The sequence below is a fragment of the Elephantulus edwardii genome, unplaced genomic scaffold (assembly GCF_000299155.1).
Source record: "Elephantulus edwardii isolate Elephantulus edwardi_28Jun2011 unplaced genomic scaffold, EleEdw1.0 scaffold00063, whole genome shotgun sequence".
NCBI lineage: Eukaryota > Metazoa > Chordata > Mammalia > Macroscelidea > Macroscelididae > Elephantulus > Elephantulus edwardii.
Window position 1 is genome coordinate 5116037 of NW_006399813.1, and position 18473 is coordinate 5134509.

Consider the following 18473-nt stretch of genomic DNA (forward strand, 5'->3'; position numbering starts at 1 on the left):
GTACAGAGGTAACTCATGGTTGCTGTGATGCTAAACACTGTGGCACTGATGTGTCAAATGCGATAATGTTTACCCATGGTGGACGGTGTTGGGTGGAGCTCCCCAATTAAAACAAGCTTGGAAGCAGGAGGGGCATCCACTTCCGAAATAGCTTTTCTCTGGAAACTATGAACTTGGAGAAACAATGAAAGTTATACAAGTGTTCAGATCTTTCATTCATAGGGTCGCTATGAGTTGTCTACAACTTGACAACACTTAACAACAACAATAACAGATCCTGGCAAGCAGATCTCTTCAATGCACCACATCTTTTGATTTCTTGACTGCTGCTTCCAAGAACTGTTTCGACCTAGGGTGGGTCCATTCCCCACTCTCAAAGCCCTTTCTCTGTTTTTAGAGGGGGAGGTAGTGATGCCTACTTAAAGTTGCAGTTGGACCACTTGGTGGAGGTGAGGGGGGTGATGGAGTCAGTGCTGGAGTCTGGGGTGCTGTCCCTGGTCATGGTCTTAAGTGGGGTGCAAGGTCCAGACCTGGGGGGCTTTGGTGAGGGGGAGTATACCTGGCCCCTGAGGGCTGCCACCCAGCCCCCAGGGAGTGCTGTCTTCCCCGCCCCCCACGCCCCTGGGAGAGCTGCTTGGCCCCTGGTATTTGCTGCCTACATCCTGGAGAGCTATCTACTATATACAAGGAACTTTATCAAAGCCACTTTTCTCCATATCATTCCCCAGTACATCTGTAAGTTACACCTCCAAAGCCCTTCTCTTTGTAACTCAAAAATCTGTTTTCTCTAGGTTTACTCCCTTTCCTACAGGTAACCTTAACAGTGTGTCTTGTTCCGGACCTGAACCTTGAGCCCAGTTCCAGAGACAAAAGGGAAATATAACTACCAGCTAAGGAAGCAAAGGAGGATGGAGCCTTAGGGTTCAGCCAGCCATCCCCACTGGACCCACCTGGGAAAACACTATGCAGTCCAGAGGGCAGAAAATGTCAGGAAAATATCTTCTAACTTATCAAGAAGGCATGCAGCTTCAACCCAGGACTATCAGTAAAGTGTGAATGTGGGCTCCCCTTTCTCCTTCACCTCAGCACCCCTGTTCAGCGTGAAGAAGACAGAAAGTCTGTGCCTCATTCCCAAATAAGAAACCCACAAGTGAACAAGACAATTTCTTTGTTAAAAAAACCCCACAATTAATCATCATTGGACTATGCTCACCATTACCCTCTTTTTTTCTGGCCCCCACTGGATCTTTCTCATTTCCTTTGCTCACTCCCTCCACCCACCAAATTGTGCAGCCCTGTGATTTCATCCCTGCCCAACCTCACTCTTCTGCTCCCAACCCCCGGCCCCTTGTATCCCCCACATGTCTTTTACAATAAAAAAAAATTAAAGAAGGTGAGATTTTCATGGTTTTATTAGTCCTTTGTACTAATTGATTATGTACATCTTTTCTATTCTTCTCTCTTCTTTGTTCTGAAGGGGACTGGACCAACATTTGCTTTTTATATGACTACTCATAAGCTTTTAAGACTCATTGAATAAGATGTAGAACACTGTCTTTGTGGACAATTGAACTTGATCTCTCAGAAACTATAGTCCAAGGGCTAGCCACTCATTTCTTGTGGAGGGAATTTCTGATAAAGGGTTTATATAAAGATCTTCCTATAGGAACATTCTTTCCATATCTTTAACCACAGAGAAAAAAAGAATTCTTTAAGTTGTGCTCTTCCTCAATCCATTTATGTAATGATATTATGCAAACTGTAATGGTCCCCTGTTACCTGATAAATCAAATCCTTATAAAAGACCAAGTGTGGAATGCATCATCTTTTATTTAAGAGAGTGGCCCTCCCACTCTCTTAGAGCAGTCACCCTAAATTTGGACTTCTAGTCTCCTACATTGTGTTGTTGTTAGGCGCAGTCATGTTTACTATGACTCACACAGACCCTATGACCAGCCAATCTAAACCCTGCTCTATTTTATGCCATCCTCATGTTCTCTGCATGATCAAGGCCACTGTGATGGTTACTATGTTAACTAATCTTGTGAAGGGCCTTCCTCTCCTTTGCTGACCCTTCCACCTCTCCCATCATCATGTCCCTTTCCAAGGGCTGAATGCCCTTTAGAAGATGCCCATGAAGTTTCACCATTCTAGCCTCTAAAAGCAGCACCGTAGTTGTACTTCCTTCAAGATAGATTTGTCTTTTCTTTTGGCAGTACATTCAATACTTCAACACCGCAATTCAAAGGCAACAGTTCTCTGTCATCCTTATTTATTGTCTAACTTTCAGATACATAGGAAGCAGTTGACAAGACCATGGCTTGGATCAGGTGCACCCTAGTCTTTAAACGGATATTCTTGCTCTTTAGTACTTTGGAGAGTTCCTTGGCAGCAGATTTTCTTTTGATTTCTTATTTTTTTAAATGGTAAAATAGTAAAGATAAATTTATTCGAAAATCATATCCCCAAAGGGACAGACCTTCCTCCTTGAAATATGGAGGAGGAGACCCTTGTTTTTGAGTTCTTGATGCTGATGTCATGGGTATGCATTGTGGATGAAGGTAAAATACAATAATTGACAACTGCAATCTTTTCTCCATCTATCATGATGTTGCCTATCGGTCCAGAGGTCAAGATTTTTGTTTTGTTGATGTTGATTTGTAAGCCATACTGAAAGCTGCTGTAGAAAGTGTTTCAGGTTGTCTTCACTTTCTGGAAAGTTGCACCCTCTTCACAATGTGGGTTGTTAATGAGTCTTCTTTCAATCCTGATGCCACATTCTTCTTTTCATAGTCCAGCTTTCTAAATGGATTTGCTCAGCATACAGACTTCTTTAATTTTTTTCAAAAAAATCTATACTGGTCAGCATACAGATTTAATAGATACACAGAAAGGATATAACCTTGACACCCACTGTTTCTGATTTTACACTGTGCAATGTTCCCTGGTTCTGTTTGTCAAATGCCTCTTGATCTATGTATAGGCTTTGCATAAATGCAGTTAAGCATTCTGATTCCCATTCCTCTCAGCTACCACTCATCTGCCAGTTTTCCATATACTGGTGGATTGTGTGTTGCTGTAATTCTGGAAGCTATGCCACTTGTTGTTATGTGCTGTCGAGTCGCTTGTGACTCATAGCGACCCTACGTACAATAGCCCTAAACTCTGCTCTGTCCTGTGCCAATCTCACCGTCTCTGATACACCCACCCTGATTACCCCAGTCACTGAATCAATCCACCTCATAGAGGGCCTTCCCCTCCTGCGCTGTCCCTCCACCCTACCAAGCACGATGTCCTTCTCCAAGGACAGGTCTCTCCTCACAACATGTCCAAAGTATGTTAGACGGAGCCTCAGAATCCTTGCCTCCAGGGAGCTGCCCGGTTTAATCCTTTCCAGGATGAATCTGTTTGCTTTCCTAGCAGTCCATGGTATTCTCAGTACTCTTCTCCAGCACCACCGCTCAAAGGCATCATTTCTCCTTCTATCCTCCTTAGTCACTGTCCAACTCTCTGATGCATAACAAGTGATAGCAAAGACCATGGCCTGTATCAGACACACTTTATAGTTCAAGTAAATACCAGCAGGATCACCCACAATGGGCGAGTTTCTAGACTAAGAAGCAGGAATTGTCATTCACTTCTGAAATAACAGACCTTCAAAAACTCTACGGACAACAGAACAACATTGCTGGATATTGTAATCGAATATGAGTCTCTCAGGTTGGAAGACAAAATGTGACTGGGGAAGAGCTGCCTCCTTCAAGTCGAGTCTATTGAAATGACAGGGATGGAATAAAGCTTTCACCATGAAGGACCTTCATTTGCTGCCATATCCCGACTCCAAGTGAGCAGAAACCACTGCAAAGATCCATTATTAACAACTTGAACATGGAATATATAAAGTATGAATCTAGGAAAGTTGGAAATTGCATAAAATGAAATGAAATGCAAAAAGATCAACATCCTAGGCATTAGTGAGCTCAGATGGGCCAGTACCGGCACTTTGAATTAGACAGTCACATGATCTACTCTGCTAGAAATGACAAATTCAAGAGGAATGGCTTGACATTCACAGCAGTGCAGTGCTGTTAGTAGTAGGCTGATATCCATATGCACACAAGGAAGTTCTGTGAATATGACCATTATTCAAATATACTTACCAACTACAAAAGCCATAGATGTAGAAATTGAGGATGTCTATCAACTTTTGTTGTCTGAAATTTATCAAAAATTCAGTCAAAATACATTAATAATAATTGGTGATTGGAACACAGAAGTTGGGACAGCACAGGAGAGAAAGACCCCAGATGAGAGGGATTGACACAGTAACTAGGGTAATGGGAGAAAGTGTGTCAGAGACAGTGGGACTGGCTCAGGAGAGAGCAGAGTTCAGAGCTATTATTGTACATAGGGTCTCTATAAGTCATGAGCGACTTGACGGCACTTACCAACAACACTAAGAGAATAAATTTCTGTTTGTTAAATCTATACACTCACAGTATCTCTCTTACAGTAGCACCAGATAACTAAGATACTTTGTCATGTATCATGAGTCTGTCTAAGAGCTTGACAGTAGCAGAGGAAATAAACAAAGATGGTGCTAAGGTCCAGACCTAGGCCGTTATCTGAAGAGTTAGTGCTTCAGTACTGAAACTCTCACATGGAAGGAAAAAAGGAAGGAAGGAGGAAGAGACAGAGGGAGGGAGAAAAGGAAATGACCTCATATCTAGCCATCTTTTTCGCATTGTCCTAAGTCAAAGCTCAAACTTCCTCTCCTGCTTTACAAGGCCCAAGTGAGTATCATGATTTCTTCTCATGCTTTAATTTTTGTGCAGCACAATTTCCCCCTAGTTCTTTGCCTGGTTAATTCTAATTTAACATTGAATTCTCAGTCATAACATCCTCAGTGTAGAGGCCTTTTTAAAAATTATCTTTAAATTCCTGCTTCTGATTGTGAATTAGAAATAGTACAGCATTTGCAGAAGCTTTCCAAGTGGCTGAAGGAAATTGTGTAAAATTAAGCATTTATATTATTCTTAAATTGGGGGCATGCAGGCCTTGATGTGACAGTTGTGACATATGCTACTGGCTCACTCCACTAATAACTAGATGGACACTGAAACAGTACAATTGTGTGCTTTCATTTTTACAAAACCATTTCTTTAACTTTCAAAGCATTTTAATAAAATGTTCTGCTCTTGAGCAGGAACTTTGTCTTCTTTGACTTCCTCCAAAAGAAAAGAATGCTAGGTTCAGAATAGTCCAAATGCTTAGCAACCCGGGGTCAGAATCACCAGGGATTCCAGCCAAACTTTATTTTTTCCTTTCTTTCCGCATTTTCTTTGCTTCTAAACCAGTGAGGTGTTGCAAGCTTGAGCTGCATATCTGATTGGGGGCGCAGGTATAGAATGCACCTGTGATTCGCTACCGGAGCTCTCTCACCGTGGATTTAGGGAGTGGTGGTTCGAATCCAGCAGTTGCTTCAGGGAAGAAAGATGGGCAAGTGCCTACCTTGAAACTTGCAGCCTCTGAAAACCTGCCAGAGGGTCAGCTAAGAGCTGGTTCAGACTCCGAACACAGAACAACTGGGAGATGAGGGTACAGCCTCTGTTCGAGTCTACCCACAGGTGCCTCCAAAGAAGGGTCTGGTGATCTAGTTCAGAAAAGTCAGCCATTGAAAACCCTAAGCTGCTCAGTTCTAATCTGACTGACATGAGGTTGCATGGGGTCATCACAAGTCAGAATCAATATAAAAGGAACTGGTTTATGTGGATGCGGATGGTGTGAGGAAAGTTCTGAAGTCTTTACTCTGTCCTGTCCAGATCCTTGGGGCTCATGTTATCTAGGACAGGAGTTTGAGCCGCTCTCTGCAGAAGCCCTCAGGGCTGGGCTTTTTCAGAGCTGGGCTCTGTAATAGTGCCCACACTTTTTGAGCTTGCAAGATGGTTTTCCTGCTTCCTACAAGGACGGTGCTAAAAGCAAAGAAGAAAACCCCTGCCCCTCCCAAAACTGAAGCCAAAGCAAAGGTATTAAAGGCCTAGAAGGCAGTCCTGAAGGGCGGCCACAGCCAAAAAAAAAAAGATCCACATGTCACCCACCTTCCTATGGCCTAAGATACTGAGACTCCGAAGGCAGCCCAGATAACCCTGGAAGAGCGCCCCCAGGAGAAACAAGCTTGACCACTACGCCATCGTCAAATGTCCCAACCACTAAGTCAGCTATGAAGATCGAAGATAACAACACACTTGTGTTCATTGTGGACGTCAAGGCCCACGAGCACCAAATTAAACAAGCTGTAAAGAAGCTCTATGACATTGATGTGGCCAAGTCAACACCTTGATGAGGCTGATGGAGAAAGAGGGCCTATGTTTGACTTGGTCCTGACTATGGCGCTTTGGATGTTGCCAGCACAATTGGGATCATCCAAACTGAGTCCAGCTAGTCAATTCAAAATACATTTTTTCCTCATTCTATAAGGGGGGGCGGGGAGAGTGTCTTCCTGAGGTTGGAGGATGGTGGTGGGTCAGGATGCGGATAGAAGCCACTGCTCATTTTTCTCCCTGTTACTCCAAGGCCCATTAGAGACCTGACTGTCCTCAGCTCGAAGGGAAGAGAGCTGAACCCAAGAGCTGGGGCGGGGGTGGTGGTGAGAACCAGCTGGCAGACCAAGGGAGAGGTGTGAATGGGGAAAGGTCAGCCAGAGGAACACAGAGAACCTCAGCTAAGAACTAAATCCAGCAGAACAACAGCCTTTGTCCTTGAGATCTACCTAGGTCAGTGTCAGTGAGCCACATACCGCAGGTCCCTGGTGCTGGCATCGTGGTGCAATTGAAAAAAAGACTTGGGTTTTTTTATTCCCCACTCCCCCCTTGTCTTTGCTGTCAATGACTTCTTTGAGTCTCTGCTTCCTCTTGAGTATTACTAACAGAGACTTTGGACTCAGGTACTCAGCCTGAATATCTGCACAATTTGGACAGGTTACTTAACCTCAGAGTCTCAGTTGCTTGATCTTAAAACAAGGACAATAACCTAAGGGTCTTTGTGAGGATTACCCACTACCATCAGGCCACCCTGACTCCTCTCCACTCTGCAGGACAGAGCAGAACTGCCCACAAAGGCAGCCCAAATACTCTGGGAAGAGCACACCTAGGAGAAACAAGCTTGACCACTACACTGTCATCAAGTTTCTCCTGACCATTGAGTCAGCCCCTAAGAAGACAGAAGATATGGAAGATGATAGATGATTAGGGAAGCTGACTGGTGGGTTTGAACTGCTGACCTCCTAGTTAGTAGCTGAGGGCTTAACCACTACGCCACCAGGACTCCTTTTGTGAGGAGTGTTGTTGTTGTGTATCAAGTCGGAACTGACCCACAGCTGACCCTCCAGTGGGTTTTCAGAGGCAGTTAATCGCATGGGAGGAGATTGTCCATCCTTCTCCTGCAGAGCAAGCTGGTGGCCTCGAACTGCATGCCTTCAGGATTGCAGTGAAGCTTCTTGCCACTGATTAAATAGGGCAATTAAAGCAACACAGAGCACTGGTGGTCTAGTGGCAAGAAGCAGTGCTGCAATCCTGAAGGCACGTGGTTCAAGTCCACCAGCTGCTCCATGGGAAGATGGACAATCTCCTTCCGTGAGATTAACTGCCTCTGAAAACCCAAAGCCGCTGGAGGGTCAGTGATGGGTGGGTTCTGACTTGATGGTACACAACAACAACAACATGGTGCAGATTCTATTAGTAATTTAAGATCACAGAACAGCAGTAGAGCCGGGGGACACGAGATCAAGTTGGCTGTCCCTAGCCAGCTGTGTAGCTTCCAATCCAACTCCTCATGTGTAAGAAAGCGTGAAGCGGCCAGGCTGCTGGGGGTAATGAATAAATTTGTAAATGCCAAAGTAGGAGGTTGAATCTCACTAGCTACAGTAGATAGAAACATGTGAAGGTGCGATTCTATAAAGACTTAGAGCTTTGGAATCATTACAGGACAGTCTTCCTCTGTCATCAGCTGGACCACAGTGGGTTGTTTGGGGGTTTTTGGTTTCTTTTGGGGGGGTTGTTTGGTTTTAAGAAAGGGTAGTGATACCTTCTCTGTGGGGTCCCTGTGAGACTCGGAGATGAGGTATATTAAAGATGAGGTACATTAAAAATGTTTTTTTGTACAGCTCTGAACAAATGCGAAGGATTGTTTTTGTTCTTCAGCTGACCCTGCAACAAAGGCCAAACAAGTCCTAGATAGGCTAAAAATGGGAGGGGTGAAGGAAAGAATGAGACCCATGGGGAAGAATAATCTCCATACTGTGGTGAGCTCTTTGCATTAAGCCTGTGTGCCAAGGAGTAGTTCACATGTACAGGGGGCCGTGAGTAGCTGGGGGCAGGAACTACTGTCAGACCTCAGGAAGGTGCTGACAGTCCTTGTCTACTGAGGAAAAAAAGGAGTCTCTTAAGTCCCAGCCCACACTGTGTCTCCCTCCTTGACTCCAAGTCCCTCGTGATCCAGAAAGCTCAGCTCCCAGCCTTGAGCCAAGAAATTCTGCCTTCTAATGCCCCCCACCTGGCAGCTACTGAGCAGATTCAAATATGCTCAAGGTTAGATCTGGAGGATAAAGACAGGCGTGCTGGTGTTCTTCAAAGGAGGCCAGCTTGCCCCTCTCCGACTTCACCAGCCAGGGCAGAGCCCCTTAAACCTTCACCACCACCCCCTCACCCACTGATCAGTCTGAATCAGGACACGGATGCCTGGGCCAGGGCCCCGCTGGTCCTGGGCTCCACCGAGAGGCTGGGTTATGGAGTTCCCTTCCCTTGGGAGCTCAGCCCACAGTCAGTGCCAGGGAAATGTTTCCACAGATTAGTGCCTCCTGGGGTGAGACAGCAGCAGCAGGTGACAGGAACAGGGCAGGGGAGGGAGCAGCCCAAGGACAAAGGCCCTCCAGCTTCCGGAAACTGCCACTTCAGGTTCCTCTGAGCCCTCTGCCTCAGTTTCACCCCTTAGTGTCTGGTTGGTGCTGCAGACCTCATTTTATTTGACCAACTGTGGCAAATATGGTAACATCACAGTTTGATTCTGGCCCCAGAGGTAGAATATGAGCAGTTTCGTATTACAAACGAGACCTATTCCCAAGCATGTCTTCAAGGTGGATTTGTAATTAAGTTGGAACAAGGGCTTAATAAGGGTTCTTATTTAGCCTTACTTATTAAGTACAAGAAAAGGCTGGAAGCCTTTCCAACGGCTTGCTGCATGCACAGCAAGTGAAGGTCGCTGTGATGAAGAATTTGTTGTGGGCACCATCATTTCAAGGGGAAGGAAATTTTACATATTAAAAGGCAACTCTGAGTGGTCCGTAGGGCCAGTGCTCTAACCTGGGCACAGTCCATAAATCAGAATGTGGCAGGAGGATGCATGGTTGGGAGAGAAACAAGGAAGAGACAGAAAGAATCTAAGAGGAAAGAAACAAACAAAATAAACCCATTGCCGAACTGATTCCAACTCCCCACCTGTTACAGAGTAGAACTGCTCCATAGGGTTTTCTCGGTGTAATCTTAACCTAAGCAGATCCCCAGGCCTTTCTTCCGTGGCACCTTTGGTGGGTTTAAATTGCCAACCTTTAGGCTAGTAACCATTTGTGCCACCTAGAGACCTTGAAGGACAGGGATGGAAAGAAGTGGGTAGGAGGCTACAGCTTGGAGAAGTAGACAAACCCCCGGCAGAAGCGGCTCAACAAGAGGACCTTACACACCTTCACCAGGTAAAGTCTGGCTGAGATTTGGCATTTGTAAAATCAAGCCCAGAGGGAGAGGCAGCTACATAACCACCATTAAAGAGACAAGTGAGACATTTTTAAGACAAGAAAATCTAGGTGTGCGCAGGGCAGACGGGCAAGGTGTTACAGTGAGGTTTTGGCCAGCAGTTTCATCAAGAGTGGTTTTCTCGTCCCTCAGGTGAGTCCTGGTCCAGGGCTGGCTGCTCCAGGCCTGCTGACGACTGGCCTGCTTCACAGTTCGTGCACATGAGGCATGGGCATCTGGTCGGAGTCGGCATTCTGAATCAACTCAAAGATGAACTTCACCTGGGTCTCGTAGGCCGTGACTGAGATTTTCTCGTTGATGCCATGGATGCTAAGAGGAGGAAAGAGAAGCATTTCCGGGGGAACAGGGAGAGCCAACTGCAGTAGGACAAGTGTTATTAAAGAGGAGCTTCTCTTTTCACCTCCCTCCCTCCAGTCCCAAAATCACAGGCCCCTGGCCCCTTAGGGGTAGGAAGTGGACATGTGGGAAGTGCTTACATGTGTAAGCAGACATGTGGGCTATTCTTCCAGGAGTCCTGCTCATGGCAAAGAACAAAGGGGTGGAAGAAACACCCAGGGAGTCCAGAATCAACTCCTGAACTAGAGGTGATAATTTCTCCTCCTGGAGTCTGACCTTTCAAGTTCTCTTTCACCAGTGTCTCCAGTTTTACTTCTCAGTTAATTTCCCATGTTGCCCACATAGTAGGGGTATGAGAGCATAGGGAGCACAACTGTCTGGAGAAGCCAACTGATTTTCTGCTTCACTTAAGAATTTTACAATCAGGTTTCATACCCACCATCTGGCTTCTCTACAGCACAACCAAGCCAATACTAACTAATCCACACATATAACAGCATAGATGAAAGGGAATTAAGGGCCCGCACCACTTCCAACGTCTGGTGGCACATATGTTACATGCTGGGCTGCTAACAAAAGGTGGTACATTTTAACCTACCAGTCACTTCCAGGGAGAAGGACAGGCAAACTCCTCTCATAGAGATATGTACAGCCTGGGGTGCCAAGGGTGTGTGTGTGTGTGTGTGTGTGTGTGTGTGTGTGTGTGTACGCGCGCATGTGTGCTGTGCATGGGAAGGGAGTCAGTGGCAGCTGATTTGGTGGTTTTGGACCTGCTTGACTTGGAGCCCTAGTGGTGCAGCAGTTCAAGAACCTGGCTGCCAACCAAAAGTAGGTGGTTCAAATCCAACAGCCCCCCCTGTAGGGGGAGAGGGGGAAGGTGTGGTGCCCTGTTTCCGTAGAGATTTACAGATTTACAGCAGAGGGAAGACCACGAGGCAGTTCTCCCTATTCTGTAAGGCAGGCGGCTATGAGTCAGAACAGATTCCCACACAGAGCAGTAACTGGGGTTTGGTTTACCTGCCCTCCTTTAAAAACAAAAACAAAACATGGAAGCGATTCGTAAGCCTATAGTCAACGATTTCATTCTGTTGGCAACTGATTCATAATGAGGAAAGTAGGTCTGGATGTGATAAAAAGCAAAGAGGGAAACGGAAATCACTCTCCACCCTAAGAACAAGAATTTGCTGGGGGGAAAAAGGAATCGTTGCCATGGAATTGACTCTGTCTCATGGCCACCATATGTGTGTGAGAGCAGAACTGAGTCTCAAGGGGTTTTCAGTGGCTGATTTGTCAGAAGGCGGGTTACAAGCAAGGTGCCTCTGGACAGGTTCAAACCTCTAACCTTTTAAATAGCAACTAAGTAAGTTGCTATTTAAAGAATCAAGCACTCACTCTCTCTCTCTCTCTGTGATTTTAGTGAAAGTTCTCAAAGCAAGTATCCCTTTGGTGCTACTGGTCACCTATCTATTGTTTGACAATTGAGCCATACTGTTGTTATGTGCCATTGAGGTGCTTGTGACTCATAGTGACCCTATGTACAACAGCTCTGAACCCTGCCCTACCCTGAGCCAATCTCACTGTCTCCGACACACCTACCCTCATTACCCCAGTCACTGAATCAATCCATCTCATCGAGGGTCTTCCTCTCCTGCACTGTCCCTCCACCCTCCCAAGCATGGTGTCCCTCTCCAAGGACTGGTTCCTCCTGGCCACATGCCTAAAGTATGTGAGATGCATAGGGATGGGCTTTGTTCAAGGTTCAAAGTGTGACAAAGGGTCATAATTTTGTAGGTTCCATCAGTCTCTATGTGAGTAAGCCTATCCTTTTGCTGTTTTTGAAGGTTTTTCCACATTACCCTCACCCTACTCTGAATTTATAGAGGTGTTCCCTTCAGTGGTAGCTGGGTACCATCTAATTCTTCTGGTTTCAGAGTCATTGAGGTTGAGATTTTCATGGTTCATTAGTCCTTTGGACCAATTATTTAAGTATATATTTGTTTCTTTCCCTCTTTGTTCTGGACAAGGAGAAACCAGTAGTTGTGCCTTGGTGGGTTGTTTAAAAGCTTTTAAGATGCTTGTTACCACTCACCAAAGGAGGGTACAGAACATTGTCTTTGTGGGCTGCGCTCTGCCAATTTAACTTGATGCCCTTCACAAGGCTGGAATCTTTATGGAAGTAAACTGTCTGCCATATCCTTCAAATGGAGATCTGCTGGTTTAAAACCTTGATCTTTTGGTTAGCAGCTGAATGTTTAACCACTGCACCACAAGAGCTCTTGTAACTGTGCAACCATAAACTCTAAACCATAAGATAGTAATTAACATACAGTAATTATGCCTTAGGTTTCCATAGCATGTTTTCTTCTGAGAATTTAAACCACAAGCCTATCTTTGACCTCCTCACGTCTGCATTTCATTGAGCAACTTGTGAGCGCTTCCTCATTTTGTGGGTGGAGAAAATGAAGCCCAGAGGGTTCATGTTTTCCCAAAGGGAAGAAGAGCTGGGATTGGCATTCAAGGGTCATAGTTCCACCAGGTTGTGATCAATGACCTAATTTCTCTGAAACGTGGTTTCCACAGGTTCTTAGGATAATGTCAAGATTAGGGCAGTGAGCACCACTGGCCAGCTGGGTTGTACAAATGCCTCCATTTCAGTTTGCACAGATCAGGCTTCCAATGTTCTGTGGACTCTCAAGTGAACAGGGTGTGGAAAAGACAGGTAGGTTGTCTGTTCTCTCTTCCTCCCACCCCTTGCTGCTTGAAATGCTTCAACTCACCTGCTGAAGCCCTGAGGCTGCAGATAGACTGGGTTGAATCGGTAGATGCCTTTGGAGAGATTCGTGTAGTGTCTACTGTCTGTGTTGCCAATGCAAGTACCTAGAAAGGGAGGATTAAGAAGAACGATGTTATGTGAGCCTTGTGGGAGGAGGTCTGACAAATGAGTATGCACCATTATTACAGGGCAATGTTGGTCGTTTGGGGGATTGTAGCTATGAATTTTTGTCCAGGGTACCCCTTAGTAAAGCTTTGTGAGAACCTCAGTAAGAGATTCTTTGAGTAAATTCCCTCTCTATGATGACTGGATGGTTATCTTAATTTTGTACCCATAGCCATGGATATTTGTTATTTTAGAAACTGTTTTTGTTGTTGATTGCTGTCAAGTAGAGCACGACTAATAGTGACCCTCTGAACAAAAGGCCTGAAGCCTTTCAAGAACTATTGACATTTTTCCAAGATCATAGAGTTTCCAGAGGCATGTTGTTTAGGAAGTGGGTGCCACTCACTCAAAAGGCCATACAGTTGAGTTCATGTAGTTATTTTTATTGCTGAAAATATACCCAGGAAAACGTTCTCCACCTCAGTTGTTTCTACATGTACATTTCAGGCCTTGAAGATGTTCTTTGAGTTATGCAACCATTCTCACCCTCCTTTTCTGAGTTGTTCCTCCCTTATTAACATAAATTATTTTCCCCCTAAGGTCTCCTACTAATCTTTTGAGTTATTGTCAATCTGATTCCTTGTAGATAGTTTTCAAGAGTGTAGTACTTCCAAACACAATGAATAACTTTCTAAGCAAACCAATTAAAAAAAAAAAGTATGTACTTCTGGGCTTACTCCAGCAGCACACAGACTAAACTTGGGACTATACCGAGGAGATTGCATTTGTTTAATGTATCTCTGTGGGTTGTTGTTGTTACATGCTGTGGACTATCTTGTGACTCATAGTGACCTTATTAGATACAACAGCCCTGAACCCTGCTCTATCCTGAGCCAACCTTATTGTCTCTGACACGCCCACCCCATTACCCCAGTCATTGAACCAATCCATCTCTATAAGGGTCTTCTTCTCCTGCACTGTCCCTCCACCCTTTCAAGCATGATGTCCCTCTCCAAGGACTAGTCCCTCGTGGCAACATACCCAAAGTATGGATAGTTTTAATAAAAGCCTCTATTTTAATATTTGCCCCATACCATAATTATTTATATGCCTCCAATCTCAAGCCTAACTTATCTTTGTACACCTCATCCTAGAACAGTATCTGACACTTGGGAGATAGTTAAGAGCTATTTGTTGAAAGGAAAATCAATTAATAAAAGATAAAAAAAATCTATCTTAAAAAAAAAAGAGTAGTTGTTTAGGAAGTCATCCTTTACTGTTACTATTGCGGTGTACCATCAAGTCAGAATCAACCCACAACTGATTCTCTAGCCGGTTTTTAGAGGCAGTTAATCATGTGGGAGGAGATGGCCCATCCTTCTTCCTGAGAGCAGCTGGTGGATTTGAACTGCGTGCCTTCAGGATTGTAGCTCAGCTTCTTAGCACTCTCTTACTAGTTAGGACAAATTATTGTTTGACTTTGAGAAGTAGCTCTCACTTCTTTACCACTTGACCCTTAGGCTCTCAAACCCTAGATCCTAAGTAAACCCTCTTGGGGAATCTTTATAGTTACTCTGTGTCCTTGAGCTGATTCTCACTGATGACAACTCTACAGATAAAATTGTAGGACAGAACAGAGCTTCCCTGTGGAGTTTCCTCGGCAGCTGTCTTTACAGGAACACATCACCAGGCCTTTTCTCCAAGAAAGCAATTGGTCTTCAAGCTGCTGAACTTTTTGGTTACCAGTCAAGTGCTTAATCGTTGTGTCACCAAAGCCCCTTGGGGAAACTTTATTGTTGTAAAATGTAACCCTCTTGAAGCAGGACATAATTTCCTGTTATTCTTTTTCTTTAAAGGGTGACTTTTTCTTCCTAGAATCCAAACCTTGGGTTTGGAAAGTCCCAGAATATTCACTATTTAGTTTTCTTCAATTAAAGGTGATATAGCTGGCGATGTCACCCCCAGGTGGGGTTGAGACTAGTGATGTTCTTCAGGAAAAGGTGACCTCGAGCCTCAATTCAAGCATGGTGGATGCTTTGAGGTAAGAATTTGTGTTCTGTTCTATTTCCTTCCTCTAGTTTCAAAATGTCACCATTCTTTACTTTATGGGATTTCTACCCAACTATTTTCTATAAATTTAACCCCACTGGCAAAATTACAGCATGTGTCTCAGAAGATGGAGCCCTTGAGTGCCAAGAGAGGAGAATCTGAGGACACTGAGGGTAGGGCCCTCGGACAGTGCAGACCCTGGTCCCGCTCTGTAGCAGGACGCCGGCGAGACGACAGAACCTCAGAGGGGATACGAGACATTAGATGTAGGTCTGGAGTGAAAAACAAGAATCCATTCCTCAAACAGATCAGAGACTTAGCAAACTTCTGACCTGAAACAACATGTGGCGAGGACATGGACGTCTTGGCGGTAACCACTGAACCAATGAGCACTGGCTGAGAACTCTGCTGCACGAGACCCTGTAAACCTAATACAAGGTGAGCTTAGAGGCCTCAACCATGTCCGAGACGGAAAGTCTAAAGGAGCGGGTGGGGCTTCCAGCCCAACTTCAGCTAATTTTGTTTTTGTTTCTGTTTTAAAAATCTACTCTTTCACAGCAACCAAATATCTTGTGTTTAAGATATTCAATTTAATGTCATCAATTAAATTGTTGAGTTTCACAACCAAAAAAAAAAGAAAAAAGCTGCTCTTTGCACCCCTCAATTTGTGATTGAAAATTTCAGCACAAAATCTTAGAGCCTATGCATAACACAGAATAAGTCTGAGTATGAGCTTAGCAAATGTCTGAGGATATCTTTGATTGGACCCAAATTAAGGAGAATAGATTTTAATATTAGCATATCTTGTTCTAACATCATAGCTCAGAGATTCTTGAGCTGAGACCAACCATTGTTGTTGTTATGTGCTGTGGAGTTAGATGCAATCACAGCAGAGCCTTGAGGGAATTTTCAGAGGCTATAAATCACATCATCATCAACAACAACAACAACAACAACATAAAGAGGGCTCTGTTGGCCTAGTGGATAGAAAGTGATGCTACCAAGCCAAAGGTGGGTGATTTTAATCTGTGGCCCTCAGGCCTGGTTTTAATTGGTTTTGGTCCAACATTCTTCTAGGTGGTATAGCACTGGTCTGTCCATTTGCTCTACAGAGGTAACTCGTGGATGCTGTGATGCTGAACACTGTGACACTGATGTGTCAAATGCTAAAATGGTTACCCATGGTGGACAGTGTTTGGTGGAGCTCCCAGAATAAAACAAGCTTGGAAGCAGGAGTGGCATTCACTTCCAAAATAGCTTGCCTCTGGAAACTCTTATGAAGTTGGAGAAATGCTGAAGCTTATAAAAGTGCTCAGGTCTTTGATTCATAGGGTTGCTATGAGTCACCTATGACTCTACAGCACTTAATGACAACAACATAAATCACATGAGAGGAGATTCCCCATCTCTCTCAAGAGGAGCAGCTGGTGGATTTGACCTGCCTACCTTTGGATTGATAGTGCAGTTGTCCTAGTTACCCACTAGGCCATCAGAGCTCCCTTGGCCAACCATTATTTGTGTAAAGATCCCTTGGATATTAATTTTTTTTAAAAAAAGCAAATTTTGGGGTCAATTCTACATATTTTTGTGAACTTACTGATAAAGCCCAAGAGGCAATCTCTTCTCTGTCTCCCTCATTGCTGGAAACCATTTGATTAGCCAGAATCCGAAAATCTGGATTTTTAGCAAGTTCCTTGGGTGACTTTTCCCACTCTTAAAGTTCCCAAACATCTGTCTACACCACATAAGACTTGGGAGGTGGGCTAGAAGCCTGGGGAAAGGGCTAAGGAGCAGAGTGTCGGCCCTGGCCTTGGTTGGGAGTGAAAGATCGGGTTCATGCAAACAGTGTGAGCCTTGAGGCCTTTCTGGGCCGAGAATCCTGAATCCTACTGCTGAGCAGTTGTCTTTGGATGGGTCAGAACCAGAATCTGGGAGGAACTTGATCCCCTCTGTGACTTCTACAGGGGAGAAGTCTAGGTCAAGCTTTCCCTCCATGCCAGAGTGGTTGTCCTGTCAAGGACCCAGACTTCACTGACCTATTTTATTGTTTCTGCTTCTTTCCTGTTTGCTTTCTCACTTCCACTCGGAGGGGAAAATCCAGTTCCAGTCCCATCAGGGGGGGAAGTAGCCAGCTGTTTCCAGGCTAGCCAGCTGGCATGGGGGTGGGGCAGCAGACACGAGATAGGAAACAGTTCCACCTCCCCTGTACCTCCCTCTAGCTGATGAAGTCATACCTGGGGTGACAATACTGATTTCCGGAAAGACAGATTGGATGGTTTGGCGGAGCAGTTGGTACCCCAAGGCTTGGTCGTCAGAAGGGCTGATGGGGAGGGGATCAAAAGCACTCAGCACATGGAACTGGACTCGATCATCAGCCACAATGTTCTTCACAAGTTCTAGGACCTCAGGGAGGGAACAAAGGGAGTTAATTTTTTTTATTATTATTATTCATCTGTACTCTGGAGACTAAGGTGCGCCTGATACAGGCTCTGGCCTTTGCAATCACTTGCTATGCTTCAGAGAGCTGGACAATGACTAGGGAGAATAGAATGAGAATTGATGACTTTGAGCTGTGGTGTTGGGGAAGAGTATTGAATGTACCATGGACTGCCAAGAAAACAAACAGATTCAGCCTGGAGAGGGTTAAACCAGGCTGCTCCTTGGAGGCAAGGATTCTGTGGCTTCGTCTGACATACTTTGGACATGTTGTAAGGAGGGACAAGTCCTTGGAGAGGAACATCATGCTTGGGAGGGTGGAGGGACAGCGCAGGAGGCGAAGACCCTCTATGAGGTGGGTTGATTCAGTGTCTTCAGAGTGACACCATTGCTCTTCAGCGCCCTGGAGAGGTCCTAAGAGCAGACTTCCCCATTTTTTGATTTCCTGGGTACTGGTGCCAAGAGTGTTGACCATGGAGCCAAGCAGACTAAAGTTGTTAACAATCTCAATCTCAATCTCTTCACCATCCATCCTGATGCTGCCAATTGGCTCAGTGGTGAGAATTTTTGTGTTCTTGACATTGAGCCTAAATCCATACTGAAGGCTGCAGTCCTTGACCCTCTAAAGCAAACATTTCAGGTCCTCCTCAGTTTCAGCAAGCAGGGCTGTGTCATCTGCATAACGCAGGTTGTTAATAGATCTTCCACCAATCTTGACCCCACATTTCTCCTCATAGAGCCCAGCCTCCCAGATAATCTGTTCTGCATACAGGTTGAAAAGGTATGGAGATAGGATGCATCCTGGCATACACCTTTCCCAGTTTTGAACCATGCAGTGTTTCCTTGCTCTGAACTGCCTCTTGGTCTAAGTATAGGTTTCTCATTAGCATGATCAAGTGTTCTGGGATTCCCATTCTTCTCGGAGTCAGCCATAGTTTGTTATGATCCACACAGTCAAATGCCTTTGCATA

General features: G+C 44.9%; 1 protein-coding gene across 1 annotated transcript in view; it reads right to left on the bottom strand.

Moving 5' to 3' along the window:
• Positions 1–9988: 9988 nt before the first annotated feature.
• The window catches only part of PM20D1 (peptidase M20 domain containing 1), a 42785-nt gene continuing 34300 nt past the window's right edge, over positions 9989–18473 (bottom strand). Inside the window, exons 11-13 of the mRNA XM_006887922.1 lie at positions 17301–17469; positions 12917–13016; positions 9989–10112 (exon numbers count right to left, since the gene is read on the bottom strand). Coding sequence (XP_006887984.1) covers positions 9989–10112; positions 12917–13016; positions 17301–17469 — 393 coding nt within the window. The remainder of the gene's footprint in view (positions 10113–12916; positions 13017–17300; positions 17470–18473) is intronic.